This window comes from Cornus florida, unplaced genomic scaffold, assembly GCF_030987335.1.
Source record: "Cornus florida cultivar Cherokee Brave unplaced genomic scaffold, ASM3098733v1 CherokeeBrave_3.0.0_Hap2_Chr05, whole genome shotgun sequence".
NCBI lineage: Eukaryota > Viridiplantae > Streptophyta > Magnoliopsida > Cornales > Cornaceae > Cornus > Cornus florida.
Window position 1 is genome coordinate 60185013 of NW_026775575.1, and position 24699 is coordinate 60209711.

The 24699-nt window shown below is 38.3% G+C and overlaps 1 protein-coding gene across 1 annotated transcript; it reads right to left on the minus strand.

The window, feature by feature from the left end:
- Positions 1-23219: 23219 nt before the first annotated feature.
- On the minus strand, positions 23220-23762 carry LOC132309333 (uncharacterized). The gene has a single exon (XM_059807651.1). It carries the CDS (start codon positions 23760-23762, stop codon positions 23220-23222), a length of 543 nt encoding a protein of 180 aa, XP_059663634.1.
- Positions 23763-24699: the final 937 nt, after the last annotated feature.

Here is a 24699-nt window from a genome sequence, read left to right on the forward strand (position 1 = left end):
AACAACTCCCAAACCGGATGGCTTTAGGGTGCTAAGTGTAAGGATACTCCAAGGGCTTAATAACTCGAGTTAGCAAGTCTACGAATTTAAACAAGTCATTTTCATAATTCAACTTCTTTTTTTATTATTTATTATTTATTATATATATATATATATATCATGCCAAAGATATCCATTCATTAGGGTCATCAATTTAAATCAACTGAGTCATGGTCAAGGTAAATCGGGGCCGGTGCATGCCTCACAATTAAGTTTCCGGTGTGCATATGTGAAGTGTGAAGCATAGAAGAGAGTGATACTCGGAGATAATCTAATTGAAGCATTTATACAAACCATTTTGAATCCACATGTTTATTTCCTCAATTCAAAACTATCATTTGCTTCTATACATAGAGTATTCAACACATGCTTCAATCTCCAACAAGTTCCAAGACTATAAAATCATTGCTTTCCAATTTATTTGAACAAAACTGCAAAAACAACAATATAAACACTATGTACACCAAAAGTACCCCCAAACTTGAATGTCACATTGTCCTTAATGTGTGAAGACAACGAATAAAAATTTTAAAAATAGAGGTAAAAAGAGCAATAATACTAAGTATGGGAGGAAAAGTTAGTGGTGTGGACTACATGCCACCATGCGAAATCCAAAAGCAATGCCCCTAAACTTAGAATGAGCAATCTACAAAGAGAACACTAATAGATATGGATGAAAAATATGAATACACACCAATAAAAGAAATAAAAATGAAAAACTGAACACAAGTATGTAGCAAACAGTAAAAACAAAAGAGGGATTTTTAATATATAATGAGGTTGATAGGTACAGATAATATTGTGGCGCCACAATGCTAAACCTAACATGCCAGATCAAAACAAATTCCCAAACTGCAACAAAACAACATCACATAAAAATAAAAACAACCCAAAAACTGAAAGAACCACACAACATGCTAAACGCAAAACATAGACAAGAACGGGTCAAGCAATGCTTACTAGGGACCGAGAGGGAAACGGGCAAGGAGTGTATTGAGGAGGTTTTTAGTTGCAAGCCTCTCTTTATGAGCAACCTGACGGTCTTCCGCAACAACACGATGGTCTTCTGCTGCAGCAAGGAGGTCTTTCGCTACAGCAAGGTAGTTTTCGTGCACAGCCCTATTATAGTCAGCTAGGGTGCTCTCAAAAGTTTCCATCCGAGCATAGAGACCAGCAATGCTATCCCTAAGAAAGGCATGCTCATTCTGAGGTATAATAGGGGGATCCTCTCAAGCGATGAAATTTTCTGCTATAGGATCATCCTCATGGATAAAAGGAGGTGGTGCCCGTGGTGGAGGAGCAACAGCTGGCTGATTTGGCCTAGGATGGCCAAGAACATTGTTCCATCTCTGTATGGAAAATGCCTGGATCTTTTTGCCATTTTCTTCATTGGCTGGAATGATATAACCTTTGTGCTTAAGAAGCTTGGTAATAAAGAATGGCAACGGCAAAGCCCAAGTTTGAGCCTTGTGATGCTTCAAGTTAATGCATTTGTCCCAAAACTTCATGAACTGGTTCCAAATTAAATCCAGAATAGAAATCCAAAAGCCTTGGTCTAGAGCATACAAAGCATTCAACATTAAACAGCGACGCTCGGTGCTGTGTACTAAAGGGCACACATTATGCTTAAGAACCAAATCAAGGAACCAAACACGCTCGGGCAGAGTGGACTTGAGAGTGAAACTATAAGGCTTATGAGGTTCAACCACATTGCAAATTGCTGCAACAATTTGCTCTATGGTTAAATCATCAACTTCCTCAAATATCGGACGACCCCCATCATCCAAAAGATCATCAGGGCACTAAAGAGGATAGCCCGAAACCGCCATAATGTCATCGAGGTTGAATGAATAGATAGTGCCATCAATGGAGGTGGCGAGAGTGTTGGCTGGCTCGTCCGAGTAATGGAGGTTTTGATAAAATAGCCTTACCACTCGTGGGTAAGCAACCTTCGCAACCGATTTGTATATACCTTGTAGACATTAATTGGTCAGCTCGATTACTGCCCAAGAGGACATTGGGTGTTCGGCAAAGACATCCGTGAGAGGGAAGTGGTACTCATAGCTAAGCTGTTTGGCAAGCCAACCTGCCCTTGGGATCTCTCAGACCATAGCAGGGGCAGTTTTAAATGCTCTAGGACGCTTAGATGATTCCCTACGAGCCATTTGGAGAGGGAGAATTGGATGAGGAATTTCAGCAAACACCTAGTGGGCACACAGAAAAAAGAAAAGGACAAAGGTCACTAATAATGGAGAAAACCCAAAATTTTTGTCCAAGAAAGGACCCTAGCAAAGCATAAACCTCAACAACATATCAACAACCTCCATTAATTGATTCCCCATACTCCTCAAGATGAAGATAAAGAGAATTAGAGAGAAGGAAATAAAAGAGGGGAGCTTACCTAGAAGGAAGGAGCAAGAATAAGTCTAGATAAACTTGCAAGTGTTGAGAATGGAGGGGGGAATGGAGGTATTTAAAGGAATGGGAGGCATGAATGAGGAAGAGGAAGAAATGATGGAGTAATGGGGTGGTGATATGGGAGTTAAAGAAAAAGTGGGTAAGTGAAAAGAAATGGAGATAAAGAGTCTTTTAAAATGGATAGCCAAACAGGAGTAACGCTCGTTAGTCTGGACGAGCGCTCGTATGACATGGAATGGGCGCGTATTGGCCACTGAAGGGCATGCGCTTGAGGCGGGATGAGCGCTTATTGGACTGGACGAGTGCTAAAAAATGAGGCAGTTGGTTTTTCTGAGTTACGATCGCTTGTGGGTTTGGACAAGCGCTCGTAGGTCTAGACGAGCACTCGTCGGGCATAGGACGAGCGCTCAAAAATGGGCCAGTGAGATTTTGCTAATTACGAGTGCTCATGGGGTATGGACGAGTGCTCGTATGACATTGGGTTGGGCGGTGAGGATACAGTGGCTAGACGGACGAGCACTCGAAGACGAGGCAGTGAGATTTTTTGAATTACGAGCGCTCATCTGATGATGGGATAAGCGCTTGTCTAATGATAGGACAAGTGCTCATCCCTGTCTTGGAAAAAAAATAAAGAAAAATTAAAGAAATGGGATGCTACCAGAGTTCGGGAACACAAACCAAAATCAAACTGAACCCAAAGGCTTGATAAGACAAGGAAGAAGAGATTACAGACTTAAAGACATGGTTCTTCCCATGAATGCTAAATTTTACGTCGATAGCTGGACGAACACAATTTTTGCATTAGTCCTCGTAAATTGGGTCCGTTAATAGGACTTTCTCCACTTTTCGAGTCGGGACTATGCCATCGACATAAGATTTGAGCCTTTGGCCATTAACCTTAAATAGAGATCCATCTGTGGGATCATGAAGTTCAATGGCACCATGAGGAAAGACAGATGAGATAACATATGGACTATCCCACCGTGAACGGAGTTTACCGGGAATAAGTCTCAATTGAGAGTTGAAAAGCCAAACTTTTTGTCCGGGGGCAAAAGACTTATTGACAATGTGTTTGTCATGGAATGTTTTAGTCTTTGCCTTGTAGATTTTGGTACTTTCGTATGCATCATTTTGAATTTCCTCAAGCTTTTTGAGCTGCAATTTGCGAGTAAGCCGGCTTGCTTTAGATCAAAGTTGAACCTTTTTATGGCCCAAAAAGCACGGTGCTCTAGCTCAACTGGGAGATAGCAAGCTTTGCCAAAGACAAGTCGATATGGTGATATGCCAATGGGCGTCTTATACACTGTTTGGTAAGCCCAAAACACATCGTTTAATCGTAATAACCAATCTTTGCATTCCGGTTGAACAGTTTTTTTCAGAATATGCTTGATCTCACAATTAGATACTTCCACTTGACCACTCGTTTGAGGGTGGAAAGGTGTGGCAACCTTGTGAGTGATGGAGTACTTAAAAAGGACGGATTGGAGATAGCACTTACAAAAATGAGAACCATCGTCACTGATGAGGGCTCTAGGCGTACCAAATCGGTTGAAGATGTTTGATTGAACGAACTTGACCATAACTTTTTGATCATTGGTTTTGGTAGCCTTAGCCTCAACCCATTTAAACACGTAATCCACCTCTACGAGAATATACTCATAGCCATAAGAGGATAGAAACGGTCCTATGAAATCAATTCCCCACACATCAAAAATTTCTATGATTAAGATGGGGGTCAGGGGCATCATGTCTCTTCTAGACATGGCTTCGAGCTTTTGGCAGCGCTCACAAGACTTACAAAAATTGTAAGCATCCCGAAACAGAGAGGGCTAATAAAATCCGCTTTGAAGGACTTTGTCAGCAGTTTTCTTGGCACTAAAGTGTCTTCCACATGCAAGAGTGTGGCAGAAATTGAGGATACTTGAGAATTCAATTTCAGGAATGCATTACCGGATGATTTGGTCTGTGCAATACTTGAACAATTTTGGATCTTCCCAAAAGAAAATTTTGAATTGGGGAAAGAACCAATTTTTCTCTTGTTTGGACCAACGGGACAGAATTTTTCCTACCGCAAGATAGTTGACAATATCCACAAACTAAGAAAGATTTGTATGGGAAATCTAAAATAGTTGCTCATTCGGGAAGGAATCATGAACTGTAGAAAATTTAGAAGATTTCTCAATGAGTAGACGAGAGAGATGGTCGTCGACGACATTGTCTGTCCCTTTTTTATCCCGAATTTCAATATCAAACTCTTGGAGTAAGAGTATCCAGCAAATTAGCCGGGGTTTGGTTTCTTTCTTTGTGAGCAAATGCCTTAAAGCGGCATGGTTTGAAAAAACAATAACCTTGACCCAAGAAGATAAGAGCGGAATTTGTCCAAGGCATACACTATAGCTAGCAACTCTTTTTCAGTGGTGGTGTAATTCAATTGAGCATCAGAGAGAGTTTTACTAGCATAGTAGATAGCATGTGGTAGCTTGTCCACACGCTGGCCCAAAATCGTACCTAATGCATAATCGGATGCATCACAAATGATCTCAAATAGAAGAGACCAGTTAGGTGGTTTTATGATTGGGGCTAAAGAGAGAAGAGTAAGAAGCTTTGAAAGCTTCCAAACATGCTTTTTCAAAATTGAAGTGCATATCCTTAGCAAGAAGATTACACAAGGGCCGAGATATTTTGCTAAAGTCTTTGATGAAGCGGCGATAGAAGCCGGCATGATTAAGTAAGGAACGGATTTGTAGGACATAATTTAGACGAGGAAGGTTAGAGATCAAGTCGACTTTTGCTTTGTTGACCTCAATTCCCCTTTTAGAAATAACGTGCCCCAAGATAATGCCTTCTTGGACCATGAAATGACTCTTTTCCCAACTTAGAATCAGATTTGTCTCCTTGCATCTTTGAAGCACAAGGGATAGATTATGGATACATGAGTCAAAGGAAGATCCAAAGACAGAAAAATCATCCATGAATACTTTCAATTTTTTTTTTGACCATATAAGAAAATATGGACATCATACACCTTTGCAAAGTTGCTGGTGCATTGCATAGCCCGAAGGGTATGCATCTATAGGCAAAAGTTCCAAAAGGACATGTGAATGTGGTCTTCTCTTGATCTTGAGGATCAATTGCCATTTGCTTATAGCCGGAATAACCATCAAGAAAATAGTAGTAGCTTTGGCCAGCTAGCTTCTTTTGGATTTGATCAATGAATGGGAGTGAAAAATGATCCTTCCTAGTGGTAGAGTTGAGTTTCCGATAATCAATGCACACATGCCACCTGGTGGTGGTGCATTGTGGCACGAGTTCTTCTGCTGAATTTTCAACAACAGTGAGGCCAGATTTCTTGGGAACAACTTGGGTGGGGTTTACCCACTTGCTATCTGAGATGAGGTAAATGATTCCCACATCTAGGAGCTTAATCACTTCTTTCATGACCACCTCCTTCATGTTTGGATTCAACCAACGTTGCACCTCTCTAGAAGGTTTGGCGTCCTCCTCCATATGAATGCGGTGCATACAAATAGGGGGTCAATTCCTTTCAAATCAGTCATTGCCCAGCTAATAGCTTCTTTGTGCTCTTGTAGCACAACTAAAAGGCTATTTTTTTGGTTCTTTGAAAGGTCCGATGCAATGATGACCAGAAGAGTTTTATTTGCACCAAGAAATACATACTTGAGGTGGACCGGAAGCGGCTTTAACTCAAGTTGTGGTGGAGATTTTAATAAAGGTACCGGAGGAGTGCTGGAAAGTTGAGGAAGTGGTTCTCTTGGCACTTTCCAAGAGGGAAAGTCCATGATAGCACCAACTTTGAGCATAGAATTGACTTCTTGGATGGATTGGTCGATATCAAAGTTTCTGAAGTCAAAATGAGATATGCAAGTTTCAAGAGGATCCTTGCTTAGAATGAAGGGGAGAGATTCTTTGACCACTTCATGTAATACATCAATGAGAAAACAATCATCCTCATCAAGAGGATGTTGAGTTGCATGGAAGATGTGGAGTTTGACTTGCATATTTCCAAAGGCGATATCCATCACCTCGGTTCGACAATTTATTGAAGCATTAGCCGTAGCTATGAAAGGCCTACCAAGGATCACGGAAATATGTTTCTTTGGATCATGGACCGGTTCCATGTCAAGAACCACAAAGTCTACCGAGAAGTAGAATTTGTCCATTTTGATAATCACGTCTTCAAAAATGCCCTGTGGGTGCTTGACCGATCTATCGGTAAGCTGTAAGACCACATTGGTTGGTTTAAGGTCTCCCAACCCAAGTTGTAAGTAAACTGAATAAGGAATCAAGTTCACACTCGCTCCGAAGTCAAGGAGGGCCCTTTCTATCTCATTGTCACCAATGACACATGAGATTATCAGGGCACCCGGATCCTTATACTTTAGAGGAGTGTTGTGCTGAATTATCGACTCACTTGTTTAGTTAGTCTTACCTTCTTCGGTAAATGACTTTTGGAAGTGCATTTTTGAGTACACAAATCCTTAAAAAATTTGGCATAGGGACGAATTTGCTTGATAGCATCCAAGAGAGGTAGGTTGATCTTTACTTGCTTAAAGACCTCCTACATGTCCTGAATTTTATAGCCTTTGTTCCCAAAATGTGTCAACTCTTGGAGACATTGAGGAAAATAAGTCTTAGGCTCATAAGAGGTCTCCACATTTGGGGTCATAAGCTTGGAATTTTCAGTGCTAGACTTTGGATTTTAGGAGTGAAATTTGGATTAGATTGGCTGAGATTTGGATTTTTAAGAGGAAGAACTTTTTCATTTTTTCCTCCATCAACCTTATTGTCCAAAATTCGACCACTCCGAAGTGTTGTGATTGCTTGAACATGTTCATAAAAAGGTCTACTCGTAGGTGGGACTTCGTCAATCACATGGATCCCTCTAGGATTCACAAATGGTTGAGCGGGAACTTTTCCCGTATCCTTTTGAAGAAGTTGTTTCATTGAAGTAGCTATTTATCCCATTTGATTCTCAAGTTTAGTTATTGACTGAGTATGCGAATGAACCATTTGGAGAGTGGGTTGCAAAGAAGCCAATAATTAGTTGTTGGAATCTAACATTTTCTTGTTAAAGGATTCCATCATTTGCATATTTGCAGCAAGAATCTCATCAGCTGGAAACATAAGAGGTCGAGTAGAAACATTTGAATTATAGGGAGGACGGTAGCTTGAAGAGGCCTGAAATTGCCGATTTGGGAATTGAGAAGAGGGCTGATTTTGCTGCCCTTGATTTGGAAATGTTGAATTTTGTAGGGCTGGTTGCCTCCACAAAAAATTTGGATGATCTCTCCATCTTGGATTGTAGGTATTAGAGTAAGGATTATTTCCAGGCTTGGAAAACATGGCATTTTCCTGCTTTTGATTGTTGCTAGAAAATTGCTCTGGTGTGGGGCAATCTTCCGAGAGATGGAATGGGCTAGTGCATGATTCACACACCGCACTTGCTGAATTTTGAGACAGAGAAGAAGAGAGATGTGGTGCCATTAATTGGTAGAATTTGTGAACTATGAAATCCACTTGAGAAGATTCTTTCCTTATTGTCTTTGGTTGACATGGATTGGTGTTCTTTGCATTGGTTGATGTTGGAGCTCTACGAGAATTATGTTGTAATGAGTTTTCACTCAAATTCTCGAGTAAGGTCCAAGCCTCATCCGCATTTTTAGACATGAACATTCATTCACATGATGAGTCAACCATAAGTCTATGTGGTTCGGTTAAACCATCATAGAAAGCTTGCACCAATTGCCATTTTGGAATTAGGTGGTACGGACATTTCCTAAGAATGTCTTGAAGTCTTTCCCAAGTCTCATAGAGTTGTTCTCCACCGATTTGTGAAAAACTAAGAATGGAACACCTCATTTGATTGGTTTTACTCACCGGATAATATTTTTTTAGGAATTCTTGTTGCAATTGTGCCCATGTAGTGTTGGAATTTGCAACAAGGGAGTTCAACCAATATTTTGCCCTATCTTTTAAGGCGAATGGGAAGAGACGCATATAGAGTACATTTTCAGGGAAACCCCTCATCTTAATGGTAGAGCAGATTTCAAGGAACTCATCAAGATGCTTATTGCGGTCTTCATTTTCAAAGCCATGAAAGGATGAAAGCATTTGAATTGTGCTAGATTTAATCTCATATTGGGCTGCATCGATGTTTGGCATTACTATGAAAGAAGGAGAGGCATAAGTTGTACGGATGAAATGGTCCCTAAAAGTCATAGGTATCACATTTGGAATTTTAACCCTTTCAAGAAATATTACCTCATCTCGCAAATTTTCATCATTTTTTGCCATGGTATTAAATTCAAGTTCGATTCTTCTTTATTTTCAGATTCCCTTAGGTTTCTTCTAAGAGTCCTTTCAAGTGAATTTATGTCAATTGGTTCTTGAAGAGTTGGTAAATATAATGATCTACGGCCTAACATCAACAACAAGATTCATAACAAACACAACCCCCCTTCACCATAACATCCACATACAATGTTCCCTTTCTCCTCAATTATCAATAAAACAGAAAATAAATGGCCGCGACAAGGACCGCTGCTTTGCAAAACAGAAAATTGAAATAGCCTTGACAAGGGCTTCACAATCAAAACTCACTAATTTATCCACAGGCAAAAGATTCACAACTTTTAAAACCAGAACTTGGAAAAACTTACCCGGAGTCTTTTAGACTTACAATTTTCAGTTTTTCCTTGGCAAGCCTTGTGTTTCTAGAATCTCACAAATAATACTTAAACACAAAAATCACCAAAACCAAACTGAAGAATATTTACAAAACACAATAGTCACAATCAAACCAAAGGTAATTTTTATACCTCGGTTACAAAACCGTTTGCAATCCCCGGCAACGACACCAAAAATTGGTGGTTGAAATATGTTTACCAATAATAATCAACACTTGCAATAGCACAAATCATTGTAAAATAAGGCTATCGTAAGGGTAAGTCAAACCACAAGGATTGCTAGTTTATGGCAACCAAGGTTATAAAATCACTTTTAGTTTGATGAAAGAGGTGTATAAGGTTTGATTTGTTTGTCACTTTGAACGAGGAATTAAGATATGTATAAAATAGTAATTGGACTGAATTTAAGATGAATTAAACTTATGTAGAGAGAGCTAGGGAAATGAATCCACCATAAACCATATAAACATGCTTGCTTGTAATTAACTTAGGGAACAAATTATATATGTGACCATGATATGTAGAAAGACATGATTACTACATTATCTTAAAGAATTTCATAAAATCAAGAATTAAGTATAATCCATCAAAGTTTTGCATGCTTTAACTACCTAGACTAGGGTGTAGCTTATGACATGCTCACTAAGCTATGGACTATAAAATTTCTCAATAAATATGACGAGAGCACATGAAGTCAAAAACTAAGCGTAATCCATCAAAGGTGTTTCTAAGCTATGGATTATCAAAACTTCCTTACAACATGCCATTAAAAACCATTTCATAATCTCATCTCCATTCTCACTATGAAGATGTAAGCAGTATAATTATGAGAAAATAAAATCTAAGACAAGATAATAAATTCAACACAATCATTTATTGAAATGAAGAGCTATTACAACTTGTGTAAATCTCTAGACTATGAAACTATCATATACATATTTTATTCCCCAAATTAAAATACAACTAGAGCATGATTACAAGAAAATGCTTCATCACCTCCCTAGGAAGGGAGTTAGTTATCCATAGCAGCAAGGGAGGAAGAGGGTGAAGAACTCAGCCCTTCCATTCCCGTCACTTTCAGAAAAATACAACAAAAAGCTCTTTAAAACTCAATAATTCTCTTTTTAGAATTATCCTCCAACGACTCCATCCCCTTTTACAATCATCACTCTTTCTTAAAGTAGGAAAAATGTGTACCAAACCTCCTTAATTTCAAGGTCAATGTCCCCTCAAAGCAATTTACCAACAACCTTAATTAAGGAGGGAATCAAATTGAAAGGTTCAAAATGCCAACTGGGTCTACATTGTCTGGACGAGCGCTCGTCCAGTGAAGGGATGAGTGCTCGTAATTATCCTTCTATTCATGATTGGATCTATGCTGTACAGATGAGCACTCGGTGCTCTTGGTTTCCGGGTGACTGTTCGGCTGGCCTTTGGGCGAGCGCTTGGTTCTCTTAGGACGAGTGCTCGGTTGATGGACAAGCGCTCGATTTTCTTTGCTGAACGAGCGTTTCGTTCTGGACAAGCGCTTAGTTCTGATGGATGAGCGTTCTATTCTGGACAAGCGCTCGGTTTTGATTGGACAAGCGCTCCGTTCTGATGGATGAACGATCCGTTCTGGATAAGTGCTCGGTTCTGATAGACGAGCGTTCTATTCTGGATAAGCACTCGGTTCTGATTGGATGAGTGTTTCGTTCTGGACAAGCATTCTATTCTGATTGGATGAGCGTTCCATTCTGGATAAGCGGTTGGCTCTCTTAATTTTTGAACGAGCACTCGGTTGGCGTTGGAAAAGCGCTCGGTTGGTATTATTGGACGAGTGCTCGGTTGGCTTTGCTGGATGAGTGTTTTGTTCTGGGCAAGTGCTTGGTTCTGATTGGACGAGCGTTCTGTTCTGGACAAGCGCTCAGTTCTGATTGGACGAGTGTTCCGTTCTGGATAAGCACTCGGTTCTGATTGGACGAGCGTTCTGTTCTGGATAAGCACCCGGCTCTCTTGATTTCCGAACGAGCGCTAGGTTGGCCTTGGAAGAGCGCTCAATTGGCTTTGCTAGACGAGCGCTCTGTTGGCTTTGCTGGATGAGCGCTCGGCTGGATTATCGGACGAGTGTTCGGTTGCCTTTGGATAAGCGCTCGGATGGTGGACAAGTGCTCGGCTTTCTTTGCCTCGAGTTGGAGTGCTCATATGAGGGACGAGCGCTCATATTGCTTTGGATGAGTGCTCATCCATGCCTTAGAATTTTTCTTTTCAACTGCTTTGAACTTCTTTAATTCTTTCAATTCTTCAAGCTTTTTATCCTCTTTCACCTTGATCTTGGTTTTGGGTCATTGAGTTCATCCTCTGTGCCCTTTTGCTTTATAGAGAGTATCTATGAACAAAATTGGGCCAATTCCTCTTGAAAATCATATGTTGCTAAGGCCTGGAATGACTTGATCTTTAAAAAGCCTTTAAGACTTCCATTTTATTTCTTTTTGGGAAATAAACCTAAAAATACGCAAAAACACAAAACTGAAGATAATCTATATAAAATGATTAAATAATGGACTTATCTAATGCAATTAAGGGCGCTTGAATATGCAATATTCGGCGCTTATCACATCTCAGTTTTTTTACCTTTTCTTTTGTTCTTTAAATAATGCAGAATTTCATGAGTTATAAGTATGTTATCAATAATTTGTCGACATGCCACAAAGACGCTTTGCTCATCATTAATTATAGTATCCATTATCGGTTTTAACCAATTAGAAAGCACATTGGCTATGATTTTATATGAAAAATTACATAATGCAATTTGGTGATATTGAGACACTTATAATGGGATATCGATTTTAGGAATGAGCACCAAATTAGTATGATTTATACTAGTAAGTATAAAACCAGTGTGCATGAAGTTTTAACAGAGGTAATGGCGAATATAATTATTCTAATTGCATTTGTGATTGAGCATCATGTGATGAATAATCGACCTTAATTATACCTGCCCCAGATGCCTGTAAAATGTTGACATTTTGTAACATATTTCGTTGTGACGTAACTTGGGCAGACATATGCTTATTGTGAGAAAAATAAAGTACGAAGTGAAGAATGAGCCAGTCGAGGCTAAAATACATTAAGAAATTATTAGATGGTTATGAATCATTGTTACTTGGTGGACCAATTCAATCCAGATTGTATGATTGAGAAAATGAAATGTATTAATATATTAGAAAGAATTTTCAGCTTTCAGTGGATTAGTGCATCAAGTGGCAAATGGTTCTGGACCATCTAATAATTTCTTGAATTACCAATGTACATCTTTGTAATTAAAGCCTATAATTTCCTTCAAGGGTAATGATATAGTGTCCAACGGTTAGATATTGCGAATTGTTTTTATGTAAATGTCAAATCATCAAATTAGTCTAATTGTCAAACTAATGTCATTTTCCTTTTCTTAAAACGAGGAAAATCTTGAATGACTATAATTCAGTGGTACTTTCTCACTTTTGAAAGTAAAAAATTAAAAGTTCAAGTCTTCATAAAGATATATAGGTGTATGTGTTGGGATTTGTATGCCCTGGCATAGCAAATTCCTATTTGGATTAAAGTGAAATATATTCCTAATATATCTGAAATATTTATGCTTTATACAAATGGTGAATTTAATGTATTATGTTTCGATTCATTATGGAATTGATAGTGTCCATTTGATTACAAGAGATATTTATATATGTATGTGATGGCGATCAATACATGAACATAAATAGTAATCATAAATAGTTCATAGTCGGTAATTATGGATGAACTCATTATTAACCAAGACTTGAACTTGATACGCGTTAGGTTGAGATATATTGTGAGAGCTATCGCATGCAATTTCTCCTTATTATTGTCATATCATTTGACTCTTAAGCATAAGAGAAGTATAGACCTTTTTATTAATTAGTAATTACTTTGATTTGTTCGGCGGAATCTTCGAAATCTATAAACTGACACTCTGGGTAAATATGTAATTAATAGTGAGAGGGTTATATTTTCAATGTTTGCATCATTGCTACTTATATTTATTTTATATTGATTATGGTTGATCACAAACTAAGTTCGAAGGCCTTCGTTTGTTTTTAAACAAAATGATTTTCTATATATTTATTTATTTAAATTATTATTTTTTGTCAAACAAATGTTTTGTTGTGATTAAGTCAGAAATAGTCAAAGGTACCAAAATAAATATATTAACTTAGTATTCGGATTGATGACTTTATTTATCTGATAACTAATTATCCATAGAGGGGTTAAAATGCAACATTGACTTAGAGATTATTATTTAATTAATTGGAGTTCAATTAATTTCTTTTAGTGGAGTGGAAATTAATTTATGAATTAATTAAATTGGGTTCATGGTATAATGGATAGGGACTATTATTAATTCATTGTATCCAATAAAATAATAAGTCCAAAGGATTCTCACTTACTCATAACCCAACTTGATATTGGAGGCCCATTAGATTTGAGATATCACGTTACTTTTAGAGATTGAGAAAAGTACATTATCTTTAATTTTTATTTTTATTTTCCCTATATATACATGGGGTCCATATACATTTGATGTTACGCCTTTTGCAATAATTTTTAGAAAATAAGAAAAAAATTTCTCTCTCTAAAATTTTAGGGTTAGTGTTCTCATCTGATGGAGACTCCCACAAGCTTAGCTCTCCAAGGACATTCGTGGAGGCTTATGGGTGATTGCTAAAGGCAAGATTATTACCAAGAAGATGGAGATTCAAGAAGGAGGCATTTAACTAAAGGATCTACAATAAGTGAGAATATTCACTTTAGAGGAGAGATCTAAGATTTACTCAAACCTTGATATAAGTTTTCTATCTCTAATTGAATGAATCATCATGTTCTTCATGCATAAAACTTATCTTTACACATGAATTAAGATCGTTTTTTTTTTTTTTTTTTTTTTTTTTTTTTTTTTTTTTTTTTTTTTTTTTGAAAATCCCTCTAAAAGTTTTTAAAACTTCCGTTTCCCCAACAATATGAATTTCTTACCACAATAATAGTATTAAAAAAAAGGTCATCTACGTAACAATCAAACTGGAACAAATAAGAGTATGATATATAAATGAAGGGAAAATGCTATGACGAGGAATACTCTTAAGCTATGTTGGGCTGCACGGAATTGAAATTAGAGGAATCGGAAAAAATTAACTCAAAAAACTGAACTAGAATTTTCTCCAATTTCAATTCTAAGATTTCAATTCTATACAGCCGAATACAACTTTAGATTTTTGCGTCCCTGTATAAACTGATTATGATAAATCCGTGCTGTCATTCATTTAGTTTGCATCATCAAATGATAGAATTTTTGTAGAATATATTCAGATCAAAAAGCAATAATTCGAAATACCTTACACTATTTCTAAATAAGGCTAATGCTTGCCTCTAAACTTGATTCTACAACACCAGTAGGTCTCTCTTAAACTAACAAACAAACCCTTACCAATTATTTATTTTTCTCTTTATATATAAGAAGCAAATTCACAGCCATATATATATACCTTCCGAAAAAAAATTACAACCTGACAAGCAGGTGATATATTGAAGTGAAAAACTGCAAAATTAATCAATCATATCATAGGTAGAAAATGGAGATAGGTAGGAAGATGGTGGTAGTGGTGGTGGTGGTGGTGATGGTTTTGGTATTGGAAGGGTCAAAAGCATTTGAGTTTTGTAATATGACCAAGGCTGGTATGCTGGCATGCGAGCCCTGCGTGACTCATCAGCCACAACCAGCCAAGCCGACGCTGGAGTGTTGCCAGGCCCTTTCATGTGCTGACTTGGCATGTCTGTGTTCTTATAAGGACTCATTCGTGTTGTCAAAACTTGGGGTTGATTCTCGGCTTGCCATGGAACTCCCTCCCAAATGCAACCTCACTCTTCCTAAAGTACCTTCTCTCTCTCTCTCTCTCTTTCTCTCATGAAAGTGTTTTCATAATGCAATTTAATTTTAAAGATAACATTGGGTGTTGTAACACCAACTTCCTCCTTATAACTATGAACTCCGTATCATGATATTATTGAATTAAGTGTTTTTTATAATATTAAATATTAGGGATAATTTCACTGACACCCCCTAAAGTTTGGCCAAATATCAATCTAAAACATCTTTCGAAAATAACTATCACTCACATTACAAACGTTTGCTCCGTTTTTCACTCACACCCCAAAAGTTAGTTGACAGGTGTGTCAGACCACTTTTTACATGTAAAAAGACATTCTTACCCTTTGACTTTGGTTTGACCCATTTAATTATTTCTTTAATGATTGAGATGACATATTTACCCATTTATACCCTCATATATTATTTCAATTCACCCACGTGTCTACGTCCTATTGGTTGTTGACCTTATTTTTTTTATTTCACCTTATTATTTGGGGCCAAACAGTGACATATCCCACCCAAGGAAGGCCAGAACTCCAATGACGACTAGAGAGAACAACGATGATCGGCAGCCAGAGTTGATGATGACGACTACGACTGATGAAGATTCCGGCGACGATGAAGGAGAGACCGCCATGTCCAGAAAATTTTATTGGCTTGTCTTTGTCGTGTTCAATTGATTATGGTCACATATAAAACCCAGGAAAATCAAGGCAGATTTAGATGACATAGAACAAACTGTGTATGATTTTACCAATCAATTTGAGGATGAGCGTTAGACAATACCAACACTCCTGGGGATTTACTCGAGAAATACCCCACACACAATATAGCCCCATATTTGATCGGTCATAACCAGCACGCCTTCCCACTGACCCAAGCAACCCACCGTCCCACCGACCCAAGCAACCAAATTCGGCAACCCCAAACAACCCAATCGGCAACCCCAAGCAACCCAACCTACCTGTGATTGCAACTTACAACCGTCTGCACAAGATGGTGTCCACTACGCCGGAGAAGAAAACAGCACCCGGAATTGATGCAAAATAGTGACCCAACAAACTGTGGCCATAGGAGAACACGACCCGCCGTCCCACACCGACAATCCACACACGACGGCCACGCAAACCGCCGGCGAGAAGACTATTACTCACAACGCACGACAGCGACCCACAGTCGACGGCGCAGCAACCTCTGGTTCAGCGTTTTCCTTCCCCCCAAACCACCACTGTCCGGCGATCCTCCCGCACTCTCTGGTTCAGCCATCGCTGCAGTGCCCAGCTGATCTCCCTTTGCCGTCATCGTCTTTGTGCCTAACCGGATGTCTTGGCTGCCGTCTTTTATGCGATTGTTATATATATATATATATATATATATATATATATATATATATATAACACGTATATGTATACATATATATATAAGGGGGTATAATGGTCATTTAAGTAACTGGTGTATTTGGTATTAAATGTGATTAAAAAATTAGGGGCAAATATGTCTTTTCTCACTTTTTAACGGAGACCGTAACGGAAAAGCGAAATTGGACCTAACTGATAGTTATTTTCGAAAGATATTTTAGACTGATATTTGGCCAAACTTTAGGGGGTGTCAGTGAAATTAACCCTAAATATTATAAAGAAAAAAAGTGGATATTAATTAAAATCTTTAAAATGCTCCTACTCAAGTTTTGATAATATCCCATTATATATTCTTGTTGTTTAAGGTGGTTGCCTCTGATACAATTTTTTGAGTCCGTCCTAAGTGTTATTCAATAATATCATGTAAGTTGTAAGAAAGTTCTTTTGGACATGTAAAAAGACTAGTATTATGCAAACAGGCACACGATGTGTGTTGTGTGTGTAGGGAATGTTATATCTTTTTGCTTGACAAATTATAGCTGAATTAATATATCTTGTTGAGTTTGTGTTCTTTCAGGGATGCTGCAAATGACTACAACACATGCAGCCTTTCAATTGCTTCTTGAAAGGTGTAAGAAAGTTGTTCCTCGTGGTAAAGAGACAAGTATTATTCAATTATTATATATGCACACACACCGACAATATGTGTGTTGTGTGTGTAGGGATTATATCTATCTTTTTTAGTCTATCAAATCATATGTAGAAGACCGAATAAAATCTCAATGTAGTTTGAAGTAAATTAGTTATATATGCCTTGAATTTATCTGAATTGTGTTGTAAATAAATCTTGAAAGTACCAATGGAGGTGGCTTTTTTAAAAAAATTGTGATGAGATTGTTCTTATTTGGTATGGATATGTGTGTTTGTTCTACGAGTAACGTAAGTTTCATAACCACATTTTTTTTTTTTTTTAGTGAAATTTGAGATTGGAAGATGAAGTTCAATATATAGAAGCATAATAATTTAAATGAAATACAATTTTGTTTTTTTTTTGGTAGGTAATGAAAAATAATATTACTCCTTACATGTTAAGTGTATGAATAAATTTTTTTAATTAACTGTGGAGTGTATGGGTTTGTTGTATTATATATTTTTTTTTCTAAAAATAGCAAGCCGAGTCCCTAACCCTAGCAATCCGAGTCCCTTCCAAAAATTTTATGGACGTGGGCAAGGTATTTAGGACCTTTGGACATGACTGGGTTTAAAATTTAGAGACAGAATTTATTTTGGATATGATTTGGATAAAGATTTTACTAACTGAGTAACCCAAAATATAAGAAAAGTATATAATTTTTGTATTTTTAATCTTATATGTTTTTTTATATAAAAAATAAGACTAGAACTAAATGATTTAATATTAATAATAGGGTATTCACTTGACTTAGATTCACTTGCGTTAAATTTTTCAAAGAAACAAAATAATAAAGATTATAAGATTCGAGTTCTTCTCATATTCTAAAAGAAAGGAATTTTATTGTTCCAAAAGTTTCCAAATTCTTTTTGTCCCTGTTCGCGCGGTTTTTGTTCCCTACGCCGATCGATGGACTCTTCGCGGGCGTGCTAGAGTATTTGTACAAAATACCCAAAATATGTAATTGAACACCAGCCTATCCCTTTTTCCGATGGCTGACTCTCAAGCGATTGTGTGGGAGAGAGACTAGTAAGAACTCCCAGCAAGGTTCTTTTATGCCTTGTTTGTAGCAAGGACTTTTTAGAGTGTCTAAAGAAATGCAACGGTTGATGAATGTTTGAATGGATGGAATGGCCGAGTGAAGACAGGCGGCAAGAACTTAATCGATCGCCGGCCGAACGTGAAGGCGAGAACTTAATCAATCGCTATCAGCCAAACACAATGGCAAGAATTTAATCGATCGCCACCAGCCAAACACAATGGCAAGAATTTAATCAATCGCCACTGAAACGTGATAGCAAGAATTTAATCAATTGCCATCAGCCAAGTAATGACAAGAATTTAATCAATTGTCACTACGATTCAATGGCAAGAATTTAATCAATTGCCATTGAATTGAAAGCCTAACTAAAATTGCGTAATTAAAATTGGCATAATTGAAATTGAAAGAAAGTAAATGGCCGAATCGAAATAGTTGATGAGGATCTAATCAATTGCCATTAAATTGAAATAAAGAAATTGATAGGAAAATGACGTAGAGTCAATTGAAAACATTTTTAGTTGAAATGCATGTTTTGTGGTGGTGCTGGACGAATTGGAAATGGAATACAATACTTCTATTTATAGAAGTTCTATCTCAACTTATTTTCCTAATTAATTGCTAGAAAATCTCTTTGCTCCTTGATTTTCTTCCCTTTATTACTCAAACTAAATCACGTTCCAGTAGTCTTTTGCGTCTCTTCTCTGCTTGCTTCAATAGGAAAGTCCTTGCTGAAATCTCTCCTTAATCCTGTCAAATGCAAGTTGTCGAGAAATATGCTGAAAAGTTGCTGGAAAGTTGCTAACTTTTAGCAACTCCTTTCCTTAAGTTAGGCTGAAAACTTCCCTTAAATGGCTGGAAGACCATTTATAACTTTTGCCCAAATTATCCCTCACGTGACGACCTCTCCTTTGAATTCCTTATTCCTTTGCAACAAAATTCCTATTTCATAGGAATCTCATTCCAACTAAATCTCTTCTATCCAAACTGAAATAATATATTTGAATTAACTCAAATATTAATTACCAAATTTCAGCAACAACCTTATTGGATAAGGTGGCTAAATTCCTAGATTCTCTTCTTGTTTCTCAATTGGCCGACTTTTCTTGAAACCATACTAAACAAGTGTCGGCCCATCGCTGGTCCATGTCACCACTGAGGTGGCTGCCAAGTTTTGGTGCCAACAAATGCCCCCTGAATTTCAAATGCTTTTATCACTTATGATGCGAAGCGTTTGGAATTTGAATCGGCCTAAAATTGTAATTCAAATTTTGGTAATAAATTCTTTTTCCAACCACCTGCTTTAATGGTTATCTTTCCCAATTAAAGCGGTGACTACACTAATCCGCTATTACATCCAGCAAGTATTTAGCTTGATGCTCTCTAATCCCTAAAATCATTCTTCTTCCCTTAAACTTTCTATCTCTGAAATTCTTTCTCGGCAAAATCGTTCCTAACGTCTTCTATGGCTCCTAAGAAAACTAAATCAACTGATTCCACCTCTATCCCTCAACCTTCCGATCCTTCAACCCATGGCAACATCATAGAAAAATCCCTAAAAACTCTATCTCCTTACAAATACTGTCCCAATACCCTTATCGATCTTCGTACTGACTTCAAAGGCTTAGGTCCTACTTTCCTTGACGAAGCTCCTTCATCAATCTCACCTTTCTATCCTTCGGCCGACGTTCTTCCATTCCTCCAAACCTTCCCTCCTAATGAAAATGGTAGTTTGCCACACTTTCATTTTAGAACATGGCATATTCCAAATGATGCTTGGATCAATTGGGTCGACTGGGTTGGAGCTGTGAAGGGAGAAGTATGGAAGGATTGTGGCATATATGATGCCATTCAGCTAAGTAAAACTAACATCGCCCAAGACAGAGCCTTGATGATAGCAGCCATGTTTAATTGGTCGACCACCACCAACTCCCTACACTTGAAGTGTGGCATGATGGCTCCAACCATTCAAGACGTGTGCTATCTAACCGGCCTCAAACCCTTTGGGATTGATGTAAGTACCTTATTGGTAGAAGAGGATTCTCCTTTCATCTTCCCTTCAAAGCAAACTGGAACCAAGTCATCTGAATCCTCTTATGGCAAGTATTTAACTTCCACCATGGATCCTCGCGTCCCTGTGAATGATGCTGAACATATTGCCTTCTTGTTGGCCTGGCTGAACAAGTTTCTTTTATATGTACCGGCCTTTCAAGTCACAAAGGATTTCATTCATGTGGCCGTTGCCCTTTCAAGAGGTAAACACCTTGCTCTTGCTCCCTTGGTGCTTTCTCATTTATATAGAGGGATTTATGACTTGCTTACCTCCAACTTTGGACGCTATGGTGGTCCCCTCTGGTTATTTCAAATTTGGCTTCAAGTGTACTTTCCTGAGCTCGGACCTGTGGTGAGGCCTTCGGCCAATGACCCATTACTTTCTGTAAGTTACGCATCGGCCGTACCTAAATCCCATTCGTTTGGAGATTGCTTCAATTTTTTTTTACTCCGGTTGTGAACAGAGGACTATCAGCCAATTCCTTCCATTTTCTCATTGCTCACAAGCACCTCGATGGCTGACTCCTCCTCAAGGAGTGTCTACTAAAAAATTAGCTGATAAACATTCGACCATGTGGGCTAGTTTCTTACTTTCAAGAGACCTTCACTTCAACACTGGCCCTCTAGGCACAGTAAACTCAAAAGTTGGAATTGAGTTCTACAATCCAAACCAACTTGCTAGGCAATTTGGTCTGACTCAAATGATCCCCATGCCCCCTTATTTCTCTTTCAACAAAAACTTCCATAGGCGTGTGGTATTTTCAGATGACTCCTATGTAAAGAACGTGTCCACCCGGTTCTCAAATCTGCAAGCCGGATTCCAATTCCAACCCTTCATCAAGAACCCAGCCTCAGATTCTAGTTTTGATCAATGGTGGTCTTCTTACATTACTTCTACAAGGACGGCTGATAGCCAGTCACTTGTTGTTAAAATATTGGAATCTTTCAAGTTCATATCTGTGGCCTTTGAAGGGGCATTTGTAATTTCCCGGACCGTTACCCCAAAGAAGATGCCTCAAAAAGATCCTCCCAAAGTTAAAAAACAAACGGTCAAGAAACTCCCTTTCTCTCAGCCAGCAGATGCTCCAACAAGGACCAATAAAGAGAGAAAAGCTAAGGCCAAAGCCACTGCCAGCCTTCTCAAAGGTACGATCTTCCTTTACTTGCATATATATATATTTTTAAAAAAAACTTTTAATTGAATTTCTCTTACCCCCCCCCCCCCCTTTTTTTTAGCAGATTCAGACAGTGGAACTTTATCAGCCTCGCCTAATCCAGAAAACGTTGAGCCCCAAGATGATGAAATTTCCTCAAGCCAACCTCCTCAGCCTTCAACAACTGAATCAGTCGTCATCCTTGATGTTCCTCCAGTTCCTCCAAAGGAAAAGTTTTTATCTATTAACATACGAAGATAATCATATCGGCCCAATTGTTAAAATACTTGGCCAATATTGATTTCTAATTCTCGGCCATAACTATTATTGGCCGAGATAAACTTTAATAAAGCTTCCATCTCCAGGGAAAAAGAAAGAAATCAACTGCTCATGGCACTTTAAAAAAGACAAGATTGATCAAACGTAAGAAACATGAAGTAGAAGAAAATCTAGAAAGCCCTCATCCTACAGAAGACGTGGCCGATGATCCCGTAATTAAAGTGGCTGACAATCCTTCTGATCATTCCTCAGATGAAAAAGAGGTAAAGATAACTGTACTTGAAATTTCCAAACTTTTCAATTAATATGGTCCTTAATCTCTTCTCTTTTGCAGCAATCTCCTCTTCTTGACTTGGTCTATAGCCCAGTTAGAAATTTCAGCCCTCTGAAGGATTTTCATGATCCCATTGAGGTGCTCTTCAATGTTCAAGTCACTCCTGCTAAAACTTCATCCCAGGGAGATAGCACAGCGGTTCAGCCAGAATTTCCTCCTCCAGAAAGTAGTCATCAGCCACTCTTAGTGACAGACATGGCCGAATCATCCAAGGTATTGACTATCTCATATCCCAAAAAAAAAAAAAAAAAAATTTAAGATCTAATCTTTCCTCATTTTGTCAGGTTGTGTATGAGAAAACTCAAATTGTTCCTTTATTTCCTCCACAAAAAGCTCCTGCTTCATCTCTATTGGCCTTGAGCAATTTCTTTAAGGATGTGGTGGCTTCAGTGACCGAAGAGAAAGAAAGTGAATCTTCTGGAGCCACTCCAGTCACTTCAGCCAATATCCCTATACAATCCTTAGAAGAGACCAAAAAATCTTTACTTGAGATCTTGAAAAGAGATGCTGCTGATCTTCCTAAATTTGAAAGTGAGCTCACAGTAGTGCTTTCTACACTCAGCCAGTACTCAGACTTTCCGGTTGATCTTCAAGCCACTATTGCTACCTTTAAAGGCCAACTGCCAACTCTGACCGATGATATTTTCCAGGCCAATGAAGCAATCAACCAATTCAACAAGAGTAAAAACAGGAAGGATACCCTTGCTAACCAATTGTTAATTCAAGCTTCCTCCTTTGAAATAGTGAATACAGAGTTCAATGGCCCTTGAGGAAAGAGAACATGTCCTTCAGAAATAGATCGACCAGATCCATGCTCGTAAGGCCATCTTGTCTACTGAAGCTGCCACATTGCAGTTTGAAGCTCAAGACCTTGCTCACGAGCATGCAAATCTTCGTGGAGAATTACCTCAATTGGAAGAGTCAAAGAGGCAGGCCATGGTGGCCTTCAATCGGTCCTTAGTTATTTGGGCCGATTTCAAGGAAAAATTTGCAAGCATATGAATTTTTTTTATATTAGCTTCCTTTTGTGGCCATCTTAGTGTATAATCTTTAAATGATGTAATCTTTTACACTTCAATGAATAAATGGCCTCTTTTGTTACTCCAAACAAGTATCAACATTTTAGCAAGAAAAAATTTATTAAAATAGCCAAATCAGCCTAGAAAAATAGGCCGAATTTTATTACATAAAGGTACACATGGTCAGCCATAAGTACTGGCTAACACTAATTTTCCCTTTCAAAGATTGCCGGTACGTACCTCTTGAGGTACTTGCCATTAATGGGATAGTCATGTAATCGGCCACTGAAATACTTCAGCCTATATGCTCCTCCACTTAAGACTTGATGGACTAAGTATGGCCCGTCCCATTTTTGGGACCACTTCCCATATTTCCTATCGACTTTACCCACTGGCAAAACAACTTTCCAAACCAAATCTTCTTCAGCAAAAGACTTAGGTTTTACCCTCTTGTTGTAGATCCTCATCACCTTCTTCTTGTGAGCTATGATATGATCCAAGGCATCCCTTCTAACTTCATCTAAATCTTCCAATTCTACCAACATTGCTTGAGAATAATCAGCTGGAGTTAGATTATTTTGAAAAGCAACTCTGGCTGATTTAACCTTCATTTCCATAGGCAGAACAGCATCATGACCATAAGTTAACATGTATGGTGTAACTCCTGTGCCTGTTCTTTTTGAGTTCCTATAGGCCCATAAAGCTTCAGACAAAGTCTCATGCCACCTTCTTGGCTTATCTTTGATCATTTTTTCAATGATCTCTATTAAAATTTTGTTTGAAGATTCGGCCTAGCCATTTGCTTGAGCATAGTATGGCGTAGAGGCTGACATATGAATATTCATGTTGTGGCCGAATTGTAGTACATCAGTTGTCCTAAATACTGTTGCATTGTCTGAAACAAATGTTTCTGGAATCCCAAATCTGTGGATGATGTTTTGTTCCATGAAATTAATCACTGTTTGCTGATCAACCGCTTTGCAAGCCTTGGCCTCAACCCATTTAGTAAAATAATCTGTGGCAACAATCACCCAGTGATGGCCTTCGCTTGATGGTGGATTAATTTTACCAATAAGGTCAAGGCCCCAACCTCTGAATGGCCAAAGTTTGATTATTGGCTGTAATTCTTTTGCTGGTACATTTTGAATCGGCCCGTGTCTTTGACAAGCTTGACAACCTTTTGAGTAATCTATGCAATCTTTTCTCATTCTCGGCCAATAATATCCATACCTGCGAATCAGCCATCTCATTTTAATCCCAGCTTGGTGAGCCCCACAGCTGCCCTCATGTACCTCGGCCATAACCTGAAGTGATTCCTCCTTGCTTATACATTGTAGTAAGAGCCCATCTTCTAACCCTTTTCTGTATAGATCCCCATCTAGAAGCACAAAGTTGATCGCTTTTCTTTTAATACTTCTATCAGCCTTGATGTTTGGATTTCGAAGAAACATTATAAATGGTATCCTCCAGTCATCGTCGGCCAAATCTTCTGCATCAATTGTCCAACTATCAAACAACATAGTATTTCTCAATTCGGCTGATGGCAAAGATCTTCGTGTTATCTTTATCAACTGATCTTCTATTCCGGCTGGTACTCTTATTCCAGAGGCTGCTTGGGCCATGCTGTTGGCCTCCTTATTCTGCCCTCTCGGCCAGAACTTAAGTTGAACATTATCAAATTGATTG

Bases quoted from the DNA above. Each gene is read 5' to 3' on its own strand.
- LOC132309333 (XM_059807651.1), bottom strand. From the start codon at position 23,762: ATGATCAAAGATAAGCCAAGAAGGTGGCATGAGACTTTGTCTGAAGCT.